The 25,776-nt window shown below is 41.3% G+C and overlaps 2 protein-coding genes across 3 annotated transcripts in view; one reads left to right on the top strand and one right to left on the bottom strand.

The window, feature by feature from the left end:
- Window positions 1–9,016, bottom strand: part of Acp1 (acid phosphatase 1) — a 14,845-nt gene extending 5,829 nt beyond the window's left edge. Inside the window, exons 1-3 of one of the 2 annotated variants that reach the window (XM_055624797.1) lie at window positions 8,907–9,016; window positions 1,643–1,716; window positions 1,446–1,559 (exon numbers count right to left, since the gene is read on the bottom strand). In XM_055624797.1, coding sequence (XP_055480772.1) covers window positions 1,446–1,559; window positions 1,643–1,716; window positions 8,907–8,949 — 231 coding nt within the window. In that variant the 5' untranslated portion in view covers window positions 8,950–9,016. Of the gene's footprint in view, window positions 1–1,298; window positions 1,413–1,445; window positions 1,560–1,642; window positions 1,717–8,906 lie in introns of both variants that reach the window. The other variant, XM_055624786.1, reaches the window with a different exon arrangement.
- Window positions 9,017–9,112: 96 nt separating this feature from the next.
- Window positions 9,113–25,776, top strand: part of Sh3yl1 (SH3 and SYLF domain containing 1) — a 31,428-nt gene continuing 14,764 nt past the window's right edge. Inside the window, exons 1-3 of the mRNA XM_055624750.1 lie at window positions 9,113–9,591; window positions 21,678–21,788; window positions 24,001–24,114. Of these exons, the coding sequence (XP_055480725.1) occupies window position 9,591; window positions 21,678–21,788; window positions 24,001–24,114 (226 nt within the window). The 5' untranslated portion in view covers window positions 9,113–9,590. The remainder of the gene's footprint in view (window positions 9,592–21,677; window positions 21,789–24,000; window positions 24,115–25,776) is intronic.

The following is a 25,776-nucleotide window of genomic DNA, read 5'->3' as shown; positions in this document are numbered from 1 at the left end:
AAAGAAAGAAAGAAAGAAAGAAAGAAAGAAAGAAAGAAAGAAAGAAAACATCTCTAGTGTATTTGATGTGGGATGTACAGGTACGGTGCTGGGCACAAACCCATCAGAACCCTGTACTCATGCTCAATCTCCTGCAGAGGCACTGTCCACAGAACTCTCACACAGAAGCTGCCCAGGCAGTACAGCCCTTAACCCTGACCAGGGCAAACTGCTGGTAAACTCAGCAGCGACATGGAAAAGACACTATAAATGCATGGACTCTGCTTCTCTGCCAGGGATATGGTGCAGCTCTGCCATCCCAGCACTATGGAGCTGAATCAGGAGGACTGCCTGGAGTTTGAGGCTAGTCTGGGCTATAGTATATGACCCTGACTTGACAAAGCAAAATGCAAATGATTCTATTCCTATAATGCTAAAAAGCAGAATGAAACTTTGACCTCTGCATAAAAGAGAAGCAGCAGCCAGGTAAGCTTAATGCTACACTCAGTTCACAGCCAAGTTGAGAAAAGGACACTGAAAAAAGGAACACTTGAACAACAGCTTACCATGCTAAAAGCTCACATCCCAAGACATTATTACGTGAGTTAAAAAGAACCAGCACCCTAACAATACACCACTTATTAAACCTAGGTAGACAGACTAGGAAAATAAAATTTTAACAACTCTACTAGAATAGTATCATAGAATAGTGTCATATAGTCATTGACCACTCAAAGAAAGTCCACATTCCCCAAAAAGGAACAGATTGGTCAAATATGCAAAAGCCTCAAGTGGGTCAAATGAACAAATGATATAAAATCCTTCATCTTCTGCCTAATGAGAACTGTGCTAAAAAAGGGTCAATGAACTACTTAATTTATATAAAGAACTCAAAGACATATAGCTGCCATCTTCTGATAATATGGATACAAAACTATCTTCATCTGTAACTGAAGCATTTGCTCTTATTTCCATAGTCTTCAAGACAGGCTATTATGTGTTCAGAACAACACCAGGGCTCTTCTATATTTTTAAGGTACTTCAAAATAGAAAAGATAGTCATATGTACCAACAAACCAAGTTTGCACATGGTAACGTAATGAAGACCACAACTCAGGTGTGGCTCACAGCCAAGACTGTCTGTGCTTTATGTCTTTTACCTGTATTTAACAAGTCCCCCAAGATAATCCAAATCTTCCAAAACTATAAAGATAGCAAGTTAGTTCACCCCAACTAAATACATTCAGTACCACACAGGGTGGTCAGTCTATCAAGTTATGGGATTCTATGTAGTAGAAATTAAACAAGATCTTTTCTACCTGTCTTGCCTTATGGGCTGTGCTAATGCCATGATTTCTTAGGCAGCTGACAGCTCTTGAGTCTGGGGGCCGGCCCACATTCCAGTCGGAAACAGCGCTGCTATCAATGGCCCACTGTAACACAAAACATATGTCAAGTTCCAGTACCTGCCGGGCAACGTGATTCATGGGGATGCCATGTTTTCTCATGCAGCTCTGCCCTCGATAGTCAGGGGGATTCCCCACTTCATAGGTGGATGTAGCCGCACTGTCTATCCTCCACTGTAGGAGAGAAAAAGAATTTTCTGGCACCTTGCTACTCAAAGGTATTCAGCCTGGATGCTACGCTATTGAACAGTACTCACATTCTCTGAAACATTTTCATCAGTTACCAGTTTTCTGAAAACTGCCTCTGCAATGGGTGACCGGCAAATGTTACCTTAAAAAAAGAGGGAGAAGACATACAAAGGTTGTTAGTTGTGGCAGAAATGCAGATATAATCTACTGGCCTAAAGAGTCAGTGGACTACTTCCAAAGTAGCTGCATCTAAGGATGGCAAGGCAGTATAGAATTCCTTGACAGAATAGTTTATCAAACCAGGTTCAGGGTCCGGACAGAATGGCCGAGGTAACCAGAGTTCAAGAAAGCAAATAAAACTCTAATCAATTTTCATCAGAAATGAACCAAAACCAAGTCTTGAAACCAATTAAGTGAGTTGCCATCAGCTTAGCTAAAAATGAAGCACAATAGAACAGAGTATGTATTTTCAAGTATACATACATAATAAAGATTAGTAATATGCTAAGACTACTACTGCCAAGCCAAGAAGCTCAACATAGTACTGATATTGAAGAGTTCCTAGTTACATGTGAGGGGATGATGACTCAGGACCCAACTGAGTCCCCAAACAGCACAAATTATGGGGCCACCAGGTGTCAACAAATACTCCATCACTCCAAGAAAAAAACAGAGAAATCAAAGATGAACTTCCAAGAGCCGATCTGGACAAGAACCAAATTCCTTACTACACCAAGAAAGACAAAAGACACCTTGGCGCTGCAAGCATATCAACAATGAGGCAGGCTCGTACACTAAGAAGACACACTAGTAAACAATAACAAATGCCAATCAACAAGTGCTGTAGTAGTACAAGACCAGAGAGACAAAGATTTCACAGAGCCAAATAAGACACCGGGGAACCCAAGCTTCAGCTAATGTTCACGGTATAAGAAATTTAAATGGCATTGTGGGAGGACCTGAAGGTAGGACCTGAGGATGCAGGGCTGCATCTATACTGGTCCAGACAGAGAAGGCAGGGGGGATGAACTGAAGGGCCTTGGACATGGAGCCCTAATCCTATGCCAGGTCTGTACATGGTACAGGCAGGGAGAACAACCTGAAGGTTCTGGCAATGGAGCTTACCAAATACAGGTACTTTGTATGCCTATTACTTTTGAGCCAAGTACTACGATAGGCCCGCAGATAGAGAGCTGTTTAAGGTACAACTTCTTTTACAAGGTGGGAAGTTCAGCAGCACTTAGGATGGAAGGCAGTGATACTCTGTGAGGCTATGAAAAAGGCAATGGGAAATAGTCTAAGGTATGAAGGTATGACTCCTTTCCTCTCCCATCTTTAAATCAGCCCAGACAAATCTAATAAGGCGGGTTTGTAAGAGATGAACACGAAAGATTTAGTTTCACATGACATGAAAACCTTCAGACCAAAGAGCCAAAAAGTTGGGAAAAACTGTCCTGTTTTCCCATTTCTAGTTGGCATATATAGTTTATAACTGAGTCTGATAAGAATGAGTAGATATATATAGACTGTGACTGGACAAAGCAGCGCTAATGAAAAGTTGCTAATGAAGCAAACACAGGGAGATGTGTGGTATCTGACCTCCTAGGGCAGGATCAACGCTGGCACACAGGGCTTTGATGGAGATGGGGGAATAGTATTTCTACATTCCAGGTTTCTTAAAGGAAACTAGAGGAATCATTGATTCTATGTCCTATCTTAGAGGAGTTTTGCTTGGCTTCAGGAGTCAAGAACCAGGACGGCAGGGGATAAGACAGACGTTGTTCCAGGTACACAGCAAGACAAACACCATATTTTGGTGTATTATATAAGCTCCAAAATTAAGAAAGCAAGCAAGAAACTGTGTATGACAGGTCAAAAATCTCCTGGCTTTTGATATACAATCAGACATTCTGAGATGTGATGAAACAGATTCTCGGGTCCCTGGACCAGTTCATGCCATGACTGTGCATCCTTCCACACCTACAAAACTAAGTAAGTACTTGGCTTCTTGCTATACACTGTGGGTTTTGGTTTTTTTCAATAGCAATAAAAGTCTTATCGAATAACCATTAAAGGTAAGACAGGAACTCACTTCGAATGTCCTCCGTATGCTACTCCACTCTAATTTTGTTTGCTTTTTCTGTGTAATGTGTGGGTGCACAGGGAAGCATGCAGGTGCATACAAAGCACAGGGGGACAATGTTGAGCGGTACTCCTCAAAGTTGTCCATCTTGGTTTGTGAGACAGTTTCTCACTAGTTCAGGGTAACCTTAGTCAGATAGGCTGGCTGGCCAGAAGGCTCAGGGACTCAACAGCCTCTACCTACCCAGTGCTGGGATTATAAAAGTTTGCTGCCAAAATAAACAAACAAACAAATAAATGTATGTTACCATGTACAGTTTATTTTGTTGTTTTTTTTGTTTTCTTTTATTTAAACATTAAATAAAACCCAGGTCCCTTACACAAGGCAGGATCTTCACCAACTAAGCTCTCCCTAGCCCTGATTTTTTTTTTTCATTAAGATTGCCATCACTACTGTTTCACCACTAAAAGGCTTTTTGCACATCACCACATATCCAGGCAATATAGCCAACAGTGGTGGGCAAGTTAGCTGTCTAAGTATTTTGGAACTTTGGTAAGTAACTGATGTGTAATATTTTAGCATGTAAAAATAAAATGCAAGATGTCTCCATCTCTGTATAAAAAATTTTTTATCATTAACTGTGAAGTAATTTTTGTTTTTCTACAATACAGAAACTTGGGCCATTTCATCATTTTAGCATACTCACTCATACTTTCCCCCCAGGCAGCTGTATTTAAAGTAAGGTAAATAAGTATAGATTAAAAGTACCATTTTTCCTCATGCAACCTACAAGATCAAAAGAAGGAAACTCATGCTAATAATTTCTCTCTAGCTTCTCAATTTATGTTTCTAAAAGATAAAAAGTTGAGGCTAGACCTCTGACCCATCATAAAAATATCATATATACATATTTATACACACACATATAAACACACATTAACAGTGAGTACACTGACCATGAAAAACACAGAGCCTCGGGTTCTACCTTCCACATATCCTGGAAACTTAAACATGACCTCGTTTCCCTTATATGGCAAGAGCTAAGACCACATCTGCCTTTGTGGGGTATCAACCAGCTTAACACAGCAAAACGCGCCTCTCCCAATCTTGCAAGAACAAGAAGCTCTTCTTAACCAATAACCCCAGGAAACCCTGATGCTTCTGTACTTTGATCTTAAACAGTTCCATGAAAGGTTCTGAAGGAATAAAACTTTTGCATTTCAAACACAGCAGCTTTTACTGTACTCCAAATGGGCTCTGGAGAGAATGCATCTGCACCATCCTCAAATTTTCCTGGACTAGCAACTTACCTCCTTACTAGCACTCATTTGCATAGGAAGGATTACCCCTGCATCTTCCAGGGCCTCCTAAAGCCTAATCTCCACATTGCAGATGGAAGAAATTCCCTCCCCATTTCTGCATGCCTTCTCTCGCTCAGAGTAAACTGAAGTCCTCACAGACTCCCATGATCTACACATCAAATAGGGGTCCAGAAGTGATCACTTATGGCCTAACAAATTCACATGCAGCCCAGAGTTAACAATTTTTTTAAATGATTAACACTAGTGTGAATGCAGAAAATCTTGTGGTATGTGAAAATTTCATCAAGCCCCAATGCTGGTATCTATGAACAAGTTCTACTGAACAGAACCAAGCTTGACTGCTTATGGGCCATCTGTGACTACACTGAAGTTTTTACCTCACAAAGTTCAAGGACTTACTCCAGCTCTTTCCAGGGTATGCAGACCCCTACCCTACAGTAGCCACTATAGAGATGGATCCCGTGTACTAAGAATGATACAAATTTGGTGCCCAAAGGCAAAGAAATCTTGCCTGAGAAAGCCTGCCTGGTCTCCAAACCCAGGAACGGTGACTTCCATGTTTACAACTTTTACCTGAAAACCGCATGCTGTCTTCTGGGCCAGAACGACAGGCCTCCTGCCCACCTTCAAGTCGCTGCTCACTGGTCACCTTCAGGTGAGTCCTGACTACAAACTATACCCTGTTCCCTCTTCTTCTGCTTTACTGAACACTCTGCACCAACTGAGTGAGGCCATGGGCACTCCTTGACCAATGACTGACAGCGTATGGGACCTCATCTTTGGTGTTCACCACTATGTTTGTCTCCGGTGGCAAAAACAAAACACCGAGTTATATTGAAGACAAATACACCAAGCATAATTCCCTTTAAAAGCCACGCTGGTGCAATAAGCCAGCATAGTTAACTAGGATAAGCAGAAACAGAGCCATGGGATACCAAAAGGTCCTGAAAGAAACCATTGTTAAAAGAATGTGTTCTTCCCACCAGTCAGCCTTCAATAAAGATCTTAATGCACACTATCAACATGAAATGAGGCCAAAGTCTTACTTTTCTCATCAGATACCTTGTACAGATAACTAGTACAGATACCTCGCAAATATCACACACTACGGTGTACTGAAAGTGGAAAAATAAAGAAAAACAAGCTATTACCACAAGAAAGATAACTGTTGCTAGGAACTCAGCAGGCTGTGAAATAAAAATGAAATCTGTGGAATTAAGGAAGTGACTAATGGCCTGGAGAAGACATTTTTACTTCAAAAATATAAGGGACAACAGTAAAGTGAACGACACCATCAGATCAGGCCAAAGACAGTTTCTTAAAGGCAGTCCCCACAGGTGGGTCGAAAAGATAAAGGGAGGCAGACAGAATAACTCTTGGCAGACTTCTGTCCTAAATAGGAGGATTGCTACTCTGTAGGAAACACGAAGGGCAAAGACCTCAATAACTAATTGGACTGTTGGCAATTTAGGCTTTCCCTCTCAGGGTGGAGGCAATGAGGCAAGAACTCTGAAGAAAAGAAATTAACTGAGAATTCTCTGTTTAGCTCTGTCCCCCATTTTTTAATTGGATTACTTGATTTTTTTTTTCCTGCTTAACTTCTTTAGTTCTTTATATATTCTGGATTCAGCCCCCTGTCAGATATAGGGTTGGTAAAGATCCTTTCCCAATCTGTAGGCTGTCGTTTTGTTCTGATGACAGCGTCCTTTGCTTTACAGAAGCTTTTCAGTTTGATGAGGTCCCATTTATTGATTGTTGCTCTTAGAGCCTGTGCTGTTGGTGTTCTGAACAGTTGTCTCCTGTGCCAATGAGTTCAAGGCTCTTCCCCACTTTTTCTTCTAACAGGTTTAGTGTGTCTGGTTTTATGTTGAGGTCTTTGATCCACTTGGACTTTAGTTTTGTGCAGGGTGATAAGTATGGATCTATTTGCATTTTTCTACATGTAGATATCCAGTTAGACCAGCATAATGGGTTGAAGATACTATCTTTTTTCCATTGTATGGTTTTGGCATCTTTGTAAAAAATGAGGTGATCATAAGTTTGTGGGCTTATTTCTAGACAGGAGCCTACCACAGAAGACCTCTGAAAGACTCTACCCAGCAGGGTATTAAAGCAGTCATAGCCAAACTTTGGACAGAGTGCAGGGAATCCTATGAAAGAAGGGGGAGATAGAAAGACCTGGAGGGGACAGGAGCCCCACAAGGAGAGCAACAGAACCAAAAAATCTAGACACAGGGGTCTTTCCTGAGACTGATACTGTAACCAAGGACCATGCATGGAGATAACCTAGAACCCCTGCACAGATGTAGCCCATGGCAGCTCAGTCTCCAAATGGGCTCCCTAGTAAGGGGAACAGGGATTGTCTCTGACATGAACTCAGTGGCTGGCTCTTTGGCAGTCTTACCAGGCTACAGAGGAAGACAATGCAGACAGTCCTGATGAGACCTGATAGGCTAGGGTTAGATGGAAGAGGAAGAGGACTCCCCTATTAGTGGACTGGGGAAAAGGCACGGGAGGAGAAGAGGGAGTGAGGCTGGGATTAGGAGGGGCTGAAGGAGGGGGCTACAGCTGGGATACAAAGTGAATAAATTGTAATAAATTTTTTAAAAACTTTAAAAATTAATTATATATTAATTATATATTATGTAAAGGAGAATCAGCATTGAAATTCTGAGAATGAAAATTCTGGATTAGAAAGTATTTGAAACACTATTCATCTTAAAACAAAACAAAACAAAACAATTTTTCATGTAGCAAAACTGAGCGATTGTCCCAGGGACTGAAAATCAAGGTTTCAGAGAGAGACCTAAAGAAGAGAGATCATTGGCTGAGAGCCACAGCAACTGTGAGCCAAAGATGACATTGAACAAACCTGCCTGGGACACTCATGTCACAGAATGTTCTTCCTGCAGCCTAGGCTCAGCTTGGTACAATGAAGGGGAACCACAATCTCTAGCCATTGTAATAGCAGTGGCCAGCTTAGGTAGTCACACTAGAGATATGAAGCCACCTGGACCGATTGGCAGGTGAAAGGGTTTGGAGGAGAAAAAACAAGGTAGGTGAAAGACAAGTTTGAGGAAAGGGCAGGGTGATGATTTATCTTCATTGTGACCTTGACTGATCTGAAAAACACAACTCTCAATATGTTGGTGACAGCATACCTAGATTGGATTTAATCAATAGAGGCTCTGAAATCATCAATGGTTCAATCCATTAGACTCACAATGGATTCACTCACATGGTGAAGTGATGAAAAGGAGATGTGGAGCCTAGCAGAAGAAAGCACATCACCGGTGCACGTTCTCAGAGCTAAAGTTTGTCTAGATCTCTACTTCCACGTCCCCCATGCTGTGCTCCCGGTCCACATGGAATGAGGAGTCATGATTAGTGCTCTGGCCACCCTGATGGCCACGATGCATTGCCTCACCACAGGCCCAGAATCAACAATCATTCAAAAAAAAAAAAAAAAAAAATGGCCTGAACCCTCTGAAACTGAGCCAAAACAAATCTCTTCTCCCTAAAGTTGCCCTCGTTAGATATTTTAGCAACAGAGATAAGGAAGTGAATACCACAGCAGGTAAGGGCGACACAAGACTTAAGGGTGGAGGAGAGGCATATGAGAGGAGTCATAGGCTTGGGAAAGGAGTAGGACAAAGGCTTGTGGAGAAAGGGCAGTTGAGAGGGTGACATGGCTTGAGAAGGGCAGGAAGGAGAGCAGGGGCATAATCTGGGACAAAACTAAATCGGTCTTAGGTTCAGAGGAGTACCAGAGGATGGGGGATGGGTACGAAAAAGCCCACGTTCTTAGACACGGGCCCAGGCAAGACCCTTCTGTCTCCGCTCGCCACTGCCCAGTGTTCAGGAGCTTAACACAGGGAACGCTTCAGGGTCCCCTAGGAAATGGCTCTGAGGTCGGCGCATCCTTACCGAGACACACGAACAGCACTGACTTGGACCCAGCCTCTGCCATGTTCCGGTGCAGATCCTGGCGCCCAGAAACCGCGTCGGGACGTGACGCATGCGCACTGCAAGGGCTCTCCCGCGTAAACCTGCGCAGTCTGCTGCGCTACGTCCGCACGCCACAGGGGGGCGGGGCCAGAAGGCGTCCCGAGGGCGGAGCTCGGGGGCGGGGTCTGCTGGCACCGCTGGGCAGTGAGGGCGGGGTGGCGGCGGGAAGACGCCCAGGGCAGGTCGCGGTGGCCCGGTGTCCAGCGGGGCGGATGAGGACGTGCCAGGGTGGCCAGTGAGCTCAGGGACAGCGCCCTGCGGACTCGGAGCTACCGCCGCCCTGGGCTAAGTTACCACGTTGGACCACCGACCCTGGGCCCCACCCCACCGCTGCCCCAGCAGTGGGTTTTCGCCGATTAGAGAGAGGGGGTGGTCCAGAAGGCTCCAAAGGAATGAAGCGGGTGCACGCGGCGGAGCTTGTTCTGAGCAAGGGTGTAGGGCTAGGGATTGCATCGGCGAAAGCGGGGCGCACACCTATTCCCTCACCTGGTCAGGTGTGCGCCCGCTGGGCGGGTCTCGTCGGGGGAGGCGTGCCAAGGAGAACGCCTTCCTCTTCCTGGGGCGGTGTGAGGAGCTCGGGCACGGAGCGGAGCGGCGGGCAGCAGTGAGTAAGGGTCTGGACGGCTGGGGCGCGTAGGTACCGCGACCACTCTTCCTCTGGAGGAGGGCGTTGTGAAAGAGAAAGAGAAACGGCCAAGCCCCTGGGTTTGCCTGTGCGTGCCCACCAAGTTCACACTGCACGGATCCTTTTGCAAACCCTCAGAACTCAAGATTAGTTTTCTCCAGTCTTGGCCGTAAAGGTTTTGGTTGACTGTTAACCACGGTCCTTTCAGTTCGTTACAGAAAAACTGCTCCTGCGTTGTCAGTTTTGAAGACTCACTTTCATTTCGTTGTTTTTCTAATGTCTGATATTTTACCATCTTGTGGTTTCAAACTGTTTTGGGAAATGGCCTACTGTGTGCTTGGCACAGATGAGGGAAAGCTGCGCCAGTATGAGTACAGTGCTTTTGTGGGAATGGGATCTCTGGGAAGGGATATTCCTCTAGAGGAGGGCTCACGTGGGTTTTGGGCTTCCAGAGGAAGAGATGTCAGGTCTTTCACACAGGGTCCTTGGTCCTGCAACAGTTTACATAGGGAAGGGGGGGGAGAGTTGGCAGGGGTGGAGGGGAAAGCGCCCTGAAGCTGCGTCTCTGGGATATAGTGCCTGTGCCTTTTTAGTGATCTAAATTGCTTCGGAACAGTAGGAACCAGCTTTCTCTGTTGTCAAAATGTGCCATCCTCATTTCATTTCAATAAATGATAACATTGCCCTGCTAAGGCAGAACAGGGAAGAAAAACTTGAAGGAACCACCTCTCTCCACCGGAAGGAATGCCCCGCCCTGGGGCAGAAGCCTTGCCCTGTTCAATGTTTACCATATGAACAGGTTCTGTATTCCTGTTGGCCCAGGTACTTCTTTGAGATATGAGGAAATGTTTGGATTCGTCATAAGTTAGTAAGCCTGTTTACAAAGTTTCAGAAAATAACAGGGCTGGGCTTAAGGTGCTGTTTTATCCTACTCTTCGGCCTGTTATTGAAATACCATATCAGCATCTGGTTGTTTGCAAATTGCTATGTTGGAGGTTAAAATAGAGTAAGTGATAACTTTCATCTTGTTTATCGCATCTTAATTAAGGAAGATTGGTTATTGGCTCACTATGTTCGATTTCCATGAAGTGAGCCAATATTACCATTCCTCTTTTTTAACCTTAAAAAGTTGTTTGTTTGTTTTTTTTAAACTCTGGTACATTTATACTTTTTTTGCATTGTTAATGTGGTTTAATAATTATGTACACAAATTATGTACATATTAGCATAATCTCTTGCAATTCTGTCATTTACCTATACTTTATTTTTATTCATACATTGTGACTACTAAGAGCCCTTCTCTACTCACTCATTTGCAAATGATGTTGTGAAATGACAGGATTCTTTACCATTTAAGGCCTAAACACATTATTTTTTTTTCCTTTTTTAAATGACATATTCATACAATCGTGCATCTGTGATCTTGTCCTAATCCAACATCTCCCTCAACTTCTCTGGGAAGCAGGTACAAGGTAAAGATTTTTCTGCCAGTTGCTCCCAGTTCTTTGTCCCCATTAATAGCCAGGTGTAGAGGGGAGGGTATTGGCAATGGGGGCCAGTTGAGGTGGCACATGCCTGTAATCCCAGCACTCGGGGAGGCAGAGGCAGGCAGATCTCTATGAATTTGAGGTCAGCCCAGTCTACAAAGTGAGTCCAGGACAGCCAAAAATACATAGAGAAACCATGTCTTGAAACAAAACAAAATAACAAAAAAAAAAAAAAAAAAACAATTCAAAACAAAACAAAACAATGGGGTTCACATGGATAATTTGGTTGTAAGTTTTGTTTAAGAAGGTTAGTGGTCTGACCAGGAACATGGATTCTGATATACCCATTTGGTCTCCTTAAGACAAAGTAGTTAACACTCAAGCCCCAGAAGGCTACACCTATCTAGAAACAAAAGTGAAAGATGTCAACAGCAGTGTTTAAATTTGTGCTTCCCCAGAAAGGCAGCATTTTAGAGCCTCTTGAGAGACTTAACTTTTTTTTTTTTTTTTGGCTATGGTTTTATTCTTCTAAACTTAGTTGTGTTCTTATTTCTTTGATTTTAATGGAATTTTATCTTGTAAATTAAAATTTAAAAACATGGATTAATACAGAATGAAAATTTAGACATAATTTCCCATATATACTCGTTTATATTTCTATTGATGTTTGTTTTTTGTTTATTTAAGAGCTTTAATGTTTTTGAGAGTTGGTTGTTGATGACATTAGTTTTCGATCCAATACTCCTAATAGAAAGAAAAGGAGGGGCCCTTTACTCTCTGGGCTTTCGATCTTGACCCTGTTTCTAGAAGTAGTGATCAGCTTTCTTATTCCAGTGCAAATTTATTCAGAATAAGATGTGAATGACACTCTTTGACCCCAGCCTGAATTACTAACAAATTGTCAATATGTAAACTGTTTAAGATAGAAATTTTCAAATATTTTAGTTGCTTCTGAAAAAAAAAAAAAAAACACTTTCTTTGCTTGACTTTTTGTAGTCACACTTCTCTTCAGAAAAGAAAACCTCATAGGCTGCTTGGCTTGGAATTCAGTGGTTTAAGGCTTTCATGAGTATTCAGATCTTGATTGTGATGTGAAGTTGAGGAGACAGTGTGGCCAGCAGAACCACCGATACCTATATAAGTATCAATCTAACCTGGGCCCAAGGGGGCTCATAGAGACCGCAGTACTAAGCACGCCCTCTCCCGCCAGGGAGTGACAAGGTAGCCCAGCTAGGGCAGAGTGACCCAGCGGAAGGTAGCAGATTCAACAACTGCCCCTGTTCCTCTTGTTAGGGGACCCATATGATGAGCAAGCTGTACATTTGCTACATATGTAAAGGGGTCTAGGTTCTGTCCCTGCAAGCTCTTTGGTTGGTGGTTCAGTCTCTCTGAGTCCCCTTGGGCCCAGGTAACGTTACTCTGTAGGTCTTCTCCTGGTGTCTTTAACCCCTTGTGCTCCCTCTATCCTTCCTCCCACTCTTCCATAGCACTTCCCGAACTCAGCCCATTGCTTGGTTTTGGGTCTTTACATCTCTCTCCATCAGCTGCCAGATGAAGCCTCTCAGAAAACAGTCAGGTTAAAGGCCTGTCTGTAAGCAAAGCAGAGGGTTGTTAATAGTGACAGTTGCCAGCCCTCTCATGGGGTGAGTCTCAAGCTGGGCCAGTCACTGGTTTGACATTCTCTCCATCTCTGTTCCATCTTTGCCCCTATGCTTCTTAACCCAATTTAAAAAATGGAGCACAGAGATCAACAGAGAATTCTTAACAGAGTAATCTCGAATGGCTGAGAAGCACTTAAAGAAATGCTCAGTGTCCTTAGTCATCAGGGAAATGCAAATCAAAATGACTCTGAGGTTTCACCTTATACCAGTCAGAAGGCTAAAATCAAAAGCTCAAGTGATAACACATGCTGGTGAGGATGTGGAGCAAGGGGAACCCTCCTCCACTGCTGGTGGAGCTGCACACTTATACAACCACTGTGGAAATCAACCTGGGGGTTTCTTGGAAAATTGGAAATAAATCTACCTCAAGACCCAGCTATACCACTTCCAGGCATATGTCCAAAGGTGTTCCACCGTACAGCAAGGACAGTTGCTCAGCTATGTTCATTGCAACCTTATTTGTAATAGCCAGAAACTGGAAACAACCTAGATGCCCATCAACTGAAGAATGGGTAAAGAAAACGTGGTGCATTTACAAAATGGAATGCTAGTCATTAAAAACAAGGAAGTCATGAAATTTGTAGGCAAATGGATGGAACAGAAAAAAAAAATCATCCTGAGTGAGGTAACTCAGACCCAGAAAGACACACTTGGTGTGTACTTGGTATGTACTTTTTAAGTGGCTTTAGCCATGTAGTACAGGATAACTGTACTACAATCCTCAGATCCTCAGCCAAGGAGGGTCCAAGGGAAGATGCTTGACTCTCACTGAGAACAGGAAATACAGTAGACATTGGAGGTAGGTGGAGGGAGGGAACTGGGTGGAAGATAGGGTGGGGAAGTTAATGGCAGTGGGGATCAGATGGATGGAGGGAGGAGGAGGGCAGTTGAGGAGAAAAACTGGAAAGAGAACAGAAGTGGGGGCATCTCTGGGACAGGGGAGGATCCTAGGAGTATATGGGGGTGCCACTAGCTGAGACTCCAAGCATTGAGTGTTAAGGAGCATAAAGTTGACCTCCTGTAACCAGGTGAAACTCCCAGCAGAAGAAGGGAGACACCAATCTATACATTAAACTTTTGACCCAAAATATATCTTGTCTACCAGTGCTGGGATTTTGAGGGAAGAGTTTACTGTTGTTTAAGGAGCATATCTGAAAGAAGAATAAGAGCATGAACTTGAAGAATAGTAAGCAAAATGCAGAAAGAAGCAAAGGGTGGTATGGGCTGAGAGAAAAGGTCCAAACCCTCAGTGACACATTTGGGGGGGAAAAAATCAAGTAAACAAATAGATCTTGAACTTGAGAACCAAAATAGGGGAGGAAAATTTAAATGATTATAGGAAATGATGCCCCATAATTTAAGAAGACACCCCTGAGAAAAAAGTCAGAGGATTCATTTTGAAAAATATTCAAGATATGTATGTGTGTGTATATATGGAAGTGCATATTTATACTTGAGAGATATCTATGATATATAAGGCTAATTTACAAAAACAAGACAGTGTGCATTTTTAAATGGGCAAAATATTTTGGCAGACATAACAAATAGAGATAAACACTCTGGTCAGGGAAGCAAGTAGGCCAATTGCAGATCTTCACTTTTCCCTCTGCTCCTCCAAATACAATCCTCCTGACTCACCCCAGCTTTGCAGCAGAACACTAGCTGCAGCCTCTCTTCCTCCACTCCACCCATCTCCAGTGGATCCCAAAGATCTTCCATTCCTAAGCTCTCCCACCCACCCACTCACGGCCCCCAAATCCAGCAGGCACTCCCTGGGAACCCACAGGCCACACCTGCCAGGGAAGAGGTATGCTGGCTGCAGATCTTAGTTCTCCCTCTGCTCCTCCAGGTCCAATCCCTCAATTTCATCACCAGCTCTGAAAACCTATTGCAACTTCTCTCCCCCACTGCCTATATCTCCAGTAGCTCAAACAGACCTTCCTCTCCAAACTCCCTCCCCCCAACCCATTGATTTGTTTCAGCCTCCAACCTCAAGACCTTCTCGGGAGCTTACAGGCCACCATGACCAGGGAAGCAAGAAGGCTCACAGGAAAGCTTCACCTCTTCCTTCATTCCTCCAAGTCCAAGCCCCAGTCTTATCTTCAGCCCTTAACATACTTTCTGCTGTGGTCTCTCTTCACTCTGTCCCCATTCCAAAGTGACTAAAATGATCCTGGGGGAACACCCTGCTTTCCTTCTTCCTGTAGGCTCCCTCAGCCACCCCCTACTCCAATCCATCCCCAATTCTGTCAGCTTCCAGAAACACATTTAACCTAGAACCCGCACTGGCCACACCTATTACTGTTCCAAAAATACTCCTTCCAGGCAGCACACTGCCACTACACTCTAGTAAGAACCAGAGAAGATACAAAAACCAAGGAACAAAACACCCACCCAACAAAGAAAAGGCCAGATATCGCACCTTGAATTACAATCGTCCCAAATCTTAGATGCTTCTTTGCCCTTGTAAAAGCACAATCAGTAACATCTAGGACAGCATATCTCTTCTAGAGCCTAGGAACTCTACCATAGCAGGCCCTGAGCATTCCAATATAGCTGAATCACAAGAAAAAGACCTTTAAACAACATTTACAAGCATGATCGAGTTCCTTAAAGAGGAAATTAATAAATAAATCCCTTAATGCAATTTATGAAAACACAAACAGTAAAAGAAGATGAAAGTAGAAATAGAATAAAGAAAAACCAAACTGAGGGAAATCTGGAAATGAAAAAAATTTAGAAACTCAGACAGGAACCACAGAGGCAAGGATCACCAACAGAATACAAAAAAAAAAAAAAATGAAGAGAGAACCTCAGACATTGAAGATACAGTAGAAGAAATGGATACATTACAATCTAAAATTAAAAAAAAAAAACCTGAAACAAAACATCCAGGAAATCTGGGACACTATGGAAATTCCAAATATAAGAATAAAAGGAATAGAGGAAGGAGAAGAAACTCAATTCAAAGGCACAGAAAATATTCCCAGCAAAATCATAGAAATTACCCTGACCTCAAGAAGGAGATGAGGAGATGACTGTCAAGGTACAAGAAGCACACAGAGCACCAAATAGATTGGAATAGAAGAGAAAGTCCCCTTAGTACATAATAATCAAAACACTAAGCACACAGAGCAAATAAAAAATATCAAAAGCTGCAAAGGAAAATTATCAAGTAACATGTAAAGGCAAACCTATTAAAATTACACCTGATGTCACAATAGAGACTCTAAAAGCCACAAGGGCCATTGACAGATGTGCAGCAGACTCTAAAGAGACCTCAGCTGCCAGTCCAAACAACTATACCAAGCAAACCTAATCATCATAGATGATTTACATTCTGTGAAAAAGGTTTAGCATTGTTTATCTGCAAATCTATTCCTGCAGAAGGTTCTAGAAGAAAAACTCCAACCTATAGAGATTCCAAAATAGATGGAAATAATGTCAGAACAGCAAAGTCAAAAGAGGGAAGCATACACACAAACACACCTTAACATCAAGAATAGGCATCACTTTGGGGCAAAGGGATGAAAAAAAGTTATTCCAAATGCTAAGAACCAAATTGCTAAGAAGCAAGCTGTCGTAGGCATTGTAATATCTGATAAAGTAGACTTCAAACCAAAACTAATCAAGGGACACTACATAATCATCAAAAGAAACAGCTTCCAAGATGACATTTCAGTTCTTAACATATATGCTGAAATACAAGGACAGCCACTTTTGTAAAAGAAACACTAGAACAGCTTAAATCACACATTGACCCTCCCAGACTGACAGTGGGAGAGTTCTATACCCCAATCTCACCAACAGACTGGACATCCAGACAAAAACTGAACAGGGAAATACTGGAGCTAACAGACCCTATAAACCAAATGGACCTAACAGATATTTACAGAACATTTCACCCAGTACACAAAGGAATATACCTTCTCAGCACCTCAGCAAACTTTCTGAGTATATGGACCATATACTCAGATACAAAGAAAGTCTCCATGGGTACAGGAAATCCTATCAGACCACCGTGATTAAAGCTGTCTATCAATAGCAGAAACAAAAGAAAGTTTACAGACTCATGGAAACTGGACATCTCACTACTGACTGAAAAATGGGTCGACAGAAATTAAAGACTTTCTAGAATGAAAATGAATACACAACATACTTGAACTCATGGAACACAATGAAGTCTGTTTGCGAGGAAAGGTCATAACTCTGGGTGGCTACATAAAATAATTGGAGCAATCTCTTATTAGCAACTTAACACCTCAAAGCTCTAGAACAAAAAGAAGAAATCACACCCAAAAGGAATAGACAGCAAGAAATAAGATTCAGGATGAAATCAATAAAACAGAAACAAAGAGAACAATACAAAAAAAATCAACAAAACAAAGAGAAATAAATAATATTGACAAACCCTTATCCAAATTAACTAAGGAGTGGAGAGCAAATATCAAAATTAGAAATGAAAAGGACATAATAACAGACACCGAGGAAATCCAGAAAACCATAAGGTCATACTTTAAAGGGGGAAAAAAAACTGTACTTCACTGAAATAGAGAACCTAAAAGAAATGAATACTTGATAGATATTATTTCCCAAAGTTAAATTATGATCAGATAAGCAATTTAAGCAGACCTATATCCTCTAATGATATTAAAAGAAGCAGACATTATGTCTCCCAACCGAAAAAGTCCAAGGGCCTTGCTTTACCACAGAATTCTGCCGGGCTTTCAAAGAAGAGTTACTCGCACTCCTCCTCAAATTATTCTACTAAATAGAAATAGAAGGAACATCTCCCAATTCACCTTATGAGGCCACAGTTACCCTGATACCCAAACCACGTAAAGTCCCAACAAAGAATTATTGACCAATATTCCTTATGAACATAAATGTACAAATTCTCAATAGAATACTTGCAAACCAAACCCAAGAATATAGCAAAACAATCATCTACCTGATCAAGTAGGCTTCATCCCAGAGATGCAGGGATGGTTCATATTGATAAGTGTAATTTCACAAACTGAAAGAAACAAATTGCATGATCATCTCAATAGGTGCAGAAAAGAGCTTTAACAAATCCAACACTCCTTCATGATAAAAGTTCTGGGGAAATTAGGGATACAAAGTACATACCTCAACATAATAAAGTTTACAGCAAGCCCGTAGCCAATATTAACTTAAATGGAAATAAACCCTTCACAGCAGTAAAACCCTAAGATAGTCTTCAACAAATGGTGCAAACTGGATGTCTCACAGACCCTAATATCAACAATAAATAGAACCTCATGAAACTGAGATGCTTCCACATAGCAAAGAACACTGGCATTCATGTAACCTGACAGCCTACAGAATGGGGAAAGATTATTATTATTATTACTATTATTATTATTTTTTTTTTACCAATGCTACATCCTATAGAGGACTAATAGCAAAATACATGAAGAACTCAAAAACTAGATATCAAGAAAACAAAATAACCCAGTTAAAAACTGGATTGTATATCTAAACAGAATTCTCAATAGAGGAAACCCAAGTGGCTGAGAAACATGTAAAGAAATGTTCAAAATCCTTAGCCACTGGGGAAATGCAAATCAAAACTATTTTGAGAATTTTCATCTTTAACCTGCCAGAATGGCTAGGATCAATAAAACAAGTGACAGTTCATGCTGGTGAAGTTGTAGATTAAGGGGACCACTCAATTCACTGCTGGTGGGAATGCACACTTATACAGCCACTATGGAAATCAGTGTGGAATTCCTCAGGAAGATGGGAATCGATCTACTCTAAGATTCAGCTATGCATTCAGCTTTGGACATATACTCAAAGGATGCTTCATCGTACCACAAAGATACTTGCTGTATTTGTAACAGCCAGAAATTAAAAACAGCCTATCCCTCAACAGGTGAATGGATTAAAAAAAAAAAAAAAAAGTGGTACATTTACACAGTGGAATATTATTTGCTATTAAAAAACGACATTATGAGATTTTCAGATAAATGGATTGAACTAGAAAAAAAAATCATCTGAGGTATCTGAGACCCAGAAAGACAAATATGGCATGTATTCTCTCTTATGTGGATATTAGTTATTAAGTCAATGATAAGCAAGCTACAATCTGTAGAACCACAGCAGGTAGGTATAGAATAAGACTCTTGAGGGTACAGATAGTTGTGATTAGAAAATCAGAATACATAGTTATGGATGGATGGGGACAGGGCTGGAACAGGAGGATCCGGTGGGGAGGGGAGAAACAACTAAAATTAAGAGCCATTTGAGGGGTTGTATGGAAACCAAATACAGTAGAAGCTTCCTAAAATATATACCTAAAAGTAATCTAAATACAGTCTACTTATAATAGAGGATACACAGTGTAAAAGTAACTTTTATTCTTCTGAAGTAATTGTCATCTTGGAGGCTTACTGCCTCTGTCTGCTAACCTAGGCCTACTTCTGGAAGCTTCTAGCCTCCGTACAGGCTTATCTAGGCCTAGAATGTTTTCAGCCTCTGAGACGTACTGCTGAATAAGATCACCCTTTCTTGTTCTTTCTGAACTCTTGCTGGATGGTTCAACTGAGCTGTTGTAGCTCAAAATCCTCAGAAGCTGACTGATTGAATCCAGCTTCTCTCTTGATTTCTGACGGAATTGTTCTGCTTGGCCTCATACTAACTTTGGCAATATGTTCTTCTGGCTCCTTCACATTCTCTGGCATATTCTGTCTTCACCTGTGTCTAGCTTGTTCCCTCTTCAACCTATCTCTGTAAAACTCTCCTGGTAAAACTGCCTCTGAATTCCTCAAACTGAACTGCCACAAACACAACTCCACTGTACTGTCTCTGAATTCACTGACTCAACCAAACTGCCTGAACAGAACTGACTAGAACTCAGAGAGCTGCATGCCTCTGTCTCCTGCGTGCTGGGATTAAAGGCATATACCACCACACCTAGACCTAAGGTTTTCTTTACCAGAAACTTGCTCTATACCAGGCTGGCTTTAAACTCAAAGATCTGTTTGCCTCTGTCTCCTGGGATTAAAGGTGTGTCTGTATTTCAGCAGGATCATACAGCTCTAGAAGATCTTTGGATGTGACCTATTGCCAGAGCAGCCAAGTTCTGAATTAAAATTCCTCTTCACAGAATCACAACTGACCATCTCTTGTCACCAAATGAAGTTTCCAGTACTAAGATTCAGTTACATCTAATTGAGTTGTTGTCCAAAGAGGTCCTATGGGAATCCCCAAATACCCAAGCTTTTGCCAAGACATTAAATTGCTCTCCATAAACTGACAGCAAGGCCCCTTTTGATGACAACATGTGTGTAATTTACTGAACTTGGAGTAGTTGAGCTGGTGCCTACAGAGAGCTTTCTCTCCTGTGTTCCAGCATCTTTGGTACAGGAAGGTATTATGTACACTTCCAAAGAGAAACATAAATACCAAAATAGCCACAACCCTTTTATCTACAGTGGTGTCCTGTCTTCACCACACTAGGGCAGTGGTGGCACAATGCCTGTGGGAGTGACCAAACAATATCTGATTTGACTTAGGCTCACTCCACGAGTCAGAACCCATAACCCAGTACTGCCTGTGAGACCAAGAACCAGACACCAAGAAGTAGAAATGAATTGACTCCTAATGACATTCTGCCTGCTACACTCATAGATCAGTGCCTTGCTCAGCCAATATCAGAGAAAATTCCTTCTGTAGCAGATGGGAACAAATATACAGACCTACCAACAGACATTGTGCAGGGAGCAGAAGGCCTTGGAACACTCAGTCCTAAATGGGATGTCTCCAGGAAACATCCTCAGGGATAGGGAACTCAAGGAAGAGGAAGTGGAAAGATTTGTAAGAGTCAGACGGGATAGAGGACACCGAGAAAATGAGGGCATTTAAATTAACATGCTCAAAGCTCATATGAACTGACAGAGACTGAGGCAGCATGCACAGCGCCTGCATGGATCTGCACCAGATCTTCTGTGTATATGTTTCTGCTTCCATTTAGTGTTTTAATGGAATTCCTGAATGGATGGTCAAATGTATCTCTGATTCTTCTGTCTTCTTTTGGACTCTTTTCCCTGTTTGTTTCTTTCTACAACTGTGATGTGCTAGTTTTGGTTTAATATTTTATTTTGTTTTACTTTCTTATTAATTAGAAGTTTGGGGGTTTTTTTGTTGTTGTTTTTTTTTTTTTTTTCCTGAGATACAGAAAGGAGTAGATCTGGATGGGAGGGGAGCAGAAAGGAACAGGGGAAGAGTAGAGGGAGAAGAAAACATAATCAGGATACATTATATGAGTAAAGAATCCATTTTCAATGAAAAGGTGAGATGATAGAAATGAGCAAAGTTTGCAGCTTTTCCAGGAATGTGAGAAATCTGCATTGAAATGCCACCCAGATAACATTTAATAGACTGTCTATACCAAGGGATATTTACACTGGGAATGTAAAATGGTCTGTAAGAGCAGGCATATATTGCTGGGCATACTAACCCAATTTCTGAGTATGCCAGAATTTTACTTGTGACAAGCCAGCCATATTCAAATTTTCTGACAAGAAAAGCCAATTGTATCAAATTTGATATTCATTAATGACAATTAGAGAATATATCTAATTCAATATATGTCAAATTCAATTGTTTTATTCATTCTAAAGTGATTTAATTTTGGGGGAAATATACTTAATTAGGAAAGAAGGCCAGCTAGCTTTTGCCTAGGATCCCAAGATCCCATGTTTTCATAGTGGGAAGAGTTTGAGTGTTAGCTATCTTTAGGATTTTACAACTTAAGGAAACAGAGGACTGGAAGTCATTCCCTTTGGTAGCATTTGACTTTAAATGCTTAATTGTGAGAGAAAAATGAAACTGAAATACGTTCTCAAAATAGATATTTCCCCCCTCTGAAATATGTTTTTTAATCTTTCAGTGAATAACCCTATACCTTCTAATCTGAAATCAGAAGCAAAGAAGGCTGCCAAAATATTAAGAGAATTCACAGAAATAACTTCCAGAAATGGACCTGACAAGATAATTCCTGGTAGGTAAATTTCTAGATATGTTTATGTTCAGCATTGCTTTCTGCATTCCTTCGCATTTCTCCATAGGTGTCCTGTGGAAACATCAGGCATTTGGACCATCCTACTCTCAGATGTCAGAGGGGCCTAGGAATCTTACCACATGTTGTGTTCCTCCGCTTAGAAGTACCAGCCTAACCCCTAAGTCCCTGATCCATTCAGCTTTTGAAACTCTGTCCTTTTAAAATCATTTGCAAACTGATTTTGAAAGCTCACTAGGTAATCTCTCAGACAAAAATTTTATGGTGTTTTTTTTTTTAAATTAAGGCAATTGTATTTATAAGTAACAAACATATGTAAGCAAAAGGCACCAAAGAGAATTTGGGCCACAATTTTGATGGATTCCATAATTAGCTTCCTGTTTTTCCAAATGACACTGTTATTTTATGTCCAAAGTTTTCATCAGCAATACCAAATCCAGTAACTCCTGAAGTGGTACATAACAAATACTGATGCTATGGCTTTAGTTCCTGTGTTCACACATATGCTAATGTAGTTCATCAAACCCAGATCTTCTATGGCAAGTAAATAGATTGAATATATATTATTTTTCCTAAAGCAAGATTTCTTTTTAGTACCAAAGCATAGTTAAACATGAGTGTTGACAGACAAATTTTAATTTGTGATTTTTTTTTTACCTCTACATAAGATATTCAGTTTCTATGATTCTTTTAAAAAGACACTGGTCAGTAATTCTCAATACAGTTTTATATCAGTATCTCCTTAGATATCAAAATTCCAGTCCTGACTGGAATCATTCCACTATACTGATTTACACTCAGAGCAGTAGTCTAGAAATGCTTGTTCTTACATGTTCCTCATAAGCCTTTTGAGTGGTCCAAATGACAGCTTGCAACCTGACCCAGAGCTGAACCTTGGGAACCATTACCAGTTGGTTACTATAACCAGTGTCCAGTTATTTCCAAGAACGTTTCAGGAAATGCCTATTTTATAAGAAAAAGATTTGTGTGCAGTTAGTTTGGATGGTGCTGTAAAACAATTTCTCTCCTAATTAAAGTGTGTGAGTGTCGTTCAGTCAAGAAACCATTAATTTTTTTCTAAGCAGATGCCTTGCGATTACTTATTGGAGATTGAAAGGACAGCTGTAACAACTATCAACAGTAGTTATAGCGAGGCATCTCGGCTGTGCCCTCCATCTCAGGAGGACATCCCTGTGTGCGCAGTGCTCTGACCCAGCTGCTCAGCATCCCTCGAAGCATTGAAGGGATCCGCTCAGAGACATGGCTTTGCATTTCCCACAAGGTCTCCAATGACCTGCATATACACACTCATTTCTGAAGCACTGCTTTTAAGCTTAAGGAGGATTCAAGAAGAGAATCTGAACTTTGAGTAGAAGCATCCTGAAGCAAAGGTAGAAAGCAGTTCTGTTGCCACCATGTGATGTTAAGTGCTGAGGATAAACTTAGTCTAGAAAGTAAACCTGCACTTGCTTATTCCCTGTGGCAAATGAAGAGACAGTGGAAAATTATTTAGGGATCAGTATACTAGTGTTTTATTGTCTCTGAATCTGAGTAGGTGATGTATTAAAAAAAAAAGTCAGTTGGCATATGAAGTATGCTCAGTTTTAAAAGCATGCACAGGAAGGTACTGTTGTCCTCTACCTCCTAGAGAAGAAAGTTCCCCAAGTTATGTGTGCTGACCTTACCATGTCCTAGGGAACATGATTTCCGGAAGACTTTTACTATGGTAAAATTAGAAATTACCCATTTTCTAGAGGAACGTATAAACCTTTTCTGTATATGTGTGTTTCAGAGTATAGTTGATATATAAACTTTTTTCTTTCTTTCTTTCTTTCTTTTTATAGACAGGGTCCCACTAGCCCTGGTTAGTTTGAAATTCACTATGTAGACCAGGCTGGCCTTGACTTCTCAGAGATCCCCTTGCTTCTACTTTCCAGGTTCTAGAATTAAAGATGTATACTAGCACCTGTGGGCTTAAACTGCCTTCTAGTGATGTCTTAGAAAGTTTGAAAGACAAGTTATCACATAAGCAAATTCACATTGTAGTGAGGTAGTTCCTTAGTGGATGCACTCACTTATAAATCTCATCTCATGTAATGAACTCTTACTTTTGTTGTCATATTAATAAATAATGGACTCGGCTAGCAAAGCTCTGTCACAAGCTTTTAGTCATTGCTCTTTTGTTTGTTTGCAGCCCATGTGATCGCAAAAGCAAAAGGTCTTGCCGTTTTGTCTGTGATTAAAGCTGGGTTTCTGGTGACAGCCAGGGGAGGCAGCGGGATTGTGCTGGCACGCCTTCCAGATGGAAGTAAGTTGATACTTTTAGAGACCTCAAATCCTTTGTGTCCCGAATCTCCTGGGCGCTCTCAATCAGGAGTATGACCAGTGAATCTACCTTGGGGTTTCTTCTTCAAACATGTAGTCTGTGTCAGGAAACAACTCAGAAAGCTAGCCTTAGATTATTACCACATGGTACTCAAGGTATATCAATGTTATATTACATTTTGTAGGCCTTCCATGGAACACTTTCTTGAACATACACACACCTTTCTCTTGTTAAATGTGAGTTCTTACTCCTCAGATTTGTGGGAAAGCCAGTTTCTTCTGTTTATGAATGTCATCTCTAAACTTCTTGGTTGCTCTGGAAGACTTGTGAAGACCTACCCCCTCTTCCCAGCTTGAGACTATTCAAAGGGCATTTGCAATGAATCCAAAGAACTAATGCTTATAGTAGTTTTTAACACTTGGTCACATGTCAGAACCAACTAAAGGGCCTTCTCAGTTTGACTTGTGTAGTTCCTCATGTAAGAGAATACACTGTTTGGCCAATAACTCTTTTAACAGAAATCATTTATACTTTCAGGTAGTAAGCATGGATATTGATAAACATGTTCTTCATCCCTAGGTTAGTTCCATTGTTTCCCGACAGGTGTCCCCAGAGCCAGTAGGGTTGTCTTCCCACAATTGTGGGTCTACTTTGAATAGTTCAAGGTTGCCTTTGGGGTTGGGGTGCAGTATAGCTCTAATGCAGCATCCACCAGTCAATTTCCTGCTGTAGGCCCTTTAATAAAAACATCTTACCATGTAGTCACCTCAGTTAATTTTTAAAAAGTGTCACATTTGAAAATAATGAGAAATCCTAAATCTTCTAAAGTTAGAAAATATGAAACTCTTTCTATGAAATATTGCCCAAATGCTTAAGGGTATAAGTCTCAGCAGCGACTCCAAACACAGATTTAGAGCCTTCCGAGAGGATCGCTGTTGGAGGAGGGCTGGTTTCCACAGGAAGGCTCTGCAGAGCAGTGTGCTTTCCACAGGCTTAAAGGTGAGGGTCTGTCTCTACCAGCCTCCCCATCCCTGCTCTCAACCACTGCATTTTTCTATTGTTCTCAAATGCTAAGTTTCTTTCCCTCATCTTCCAGAAAAAGCAGCTATACACTCGCTGAAACTAACAGAAAGGCTGCCCAAATAAGGCAAGGCAAGTTTCTGATCCCAGAGAACAGGTCTGTAAGGTAGATGGTTCCTAGCACAGAAGTGGAAAGCAGCTTTGGGCTTGTCAGGCACTGCTTCCTGTAGCTATCAAAACTCTTCCAAGACTGGCAGGTTAATTTTATATGTATCAGTCATACTTGTCTAGGATATATTCTCCAGAAAAGGGAGGTCACCATAGGTCATTTAGAGATAAGCACTCTCAATACCAACCTAAAAATAGCAATTTTATATTTGTTTCTATACAGAAAAGTACACATCAACTTTTAAACTCCAGATATAATTATTGTGCTTAGTTTACAAATATAAAGGAAACTTCTTTTTGCACTAGAGGAGGCAAAACAACTTATGATGACAGCAAATTAGGATTATGTTACCCTTCCCTGGTAGTGATTGTAACAAACCCTTGAATTTTGAGCTCATATGTCTATGATATGCTTTTCCCTGGTAGTGATTGTAACAAACCCTTGAATCTTGAGCT

The sequence above is a fragment of the Psammomys obesus genome, unplaced genomic scaffold (assembly GCF_907164565.1).
Source record: "Psammomys obesus unplaced genomic scaffold, mPsaObe1.curated_primary_1811, whole genome shotgun sequence".
Taxonomy (NCBI): domain Eukaryota; kingdom Metazoa; phylum Chordata; class Mammalia; order Rodentia; family Muridae; genus Psammomys; species Psammomys obesus.
This window is presented reverse-complemented; position numbering and strand designations above follow the sequence as displayed.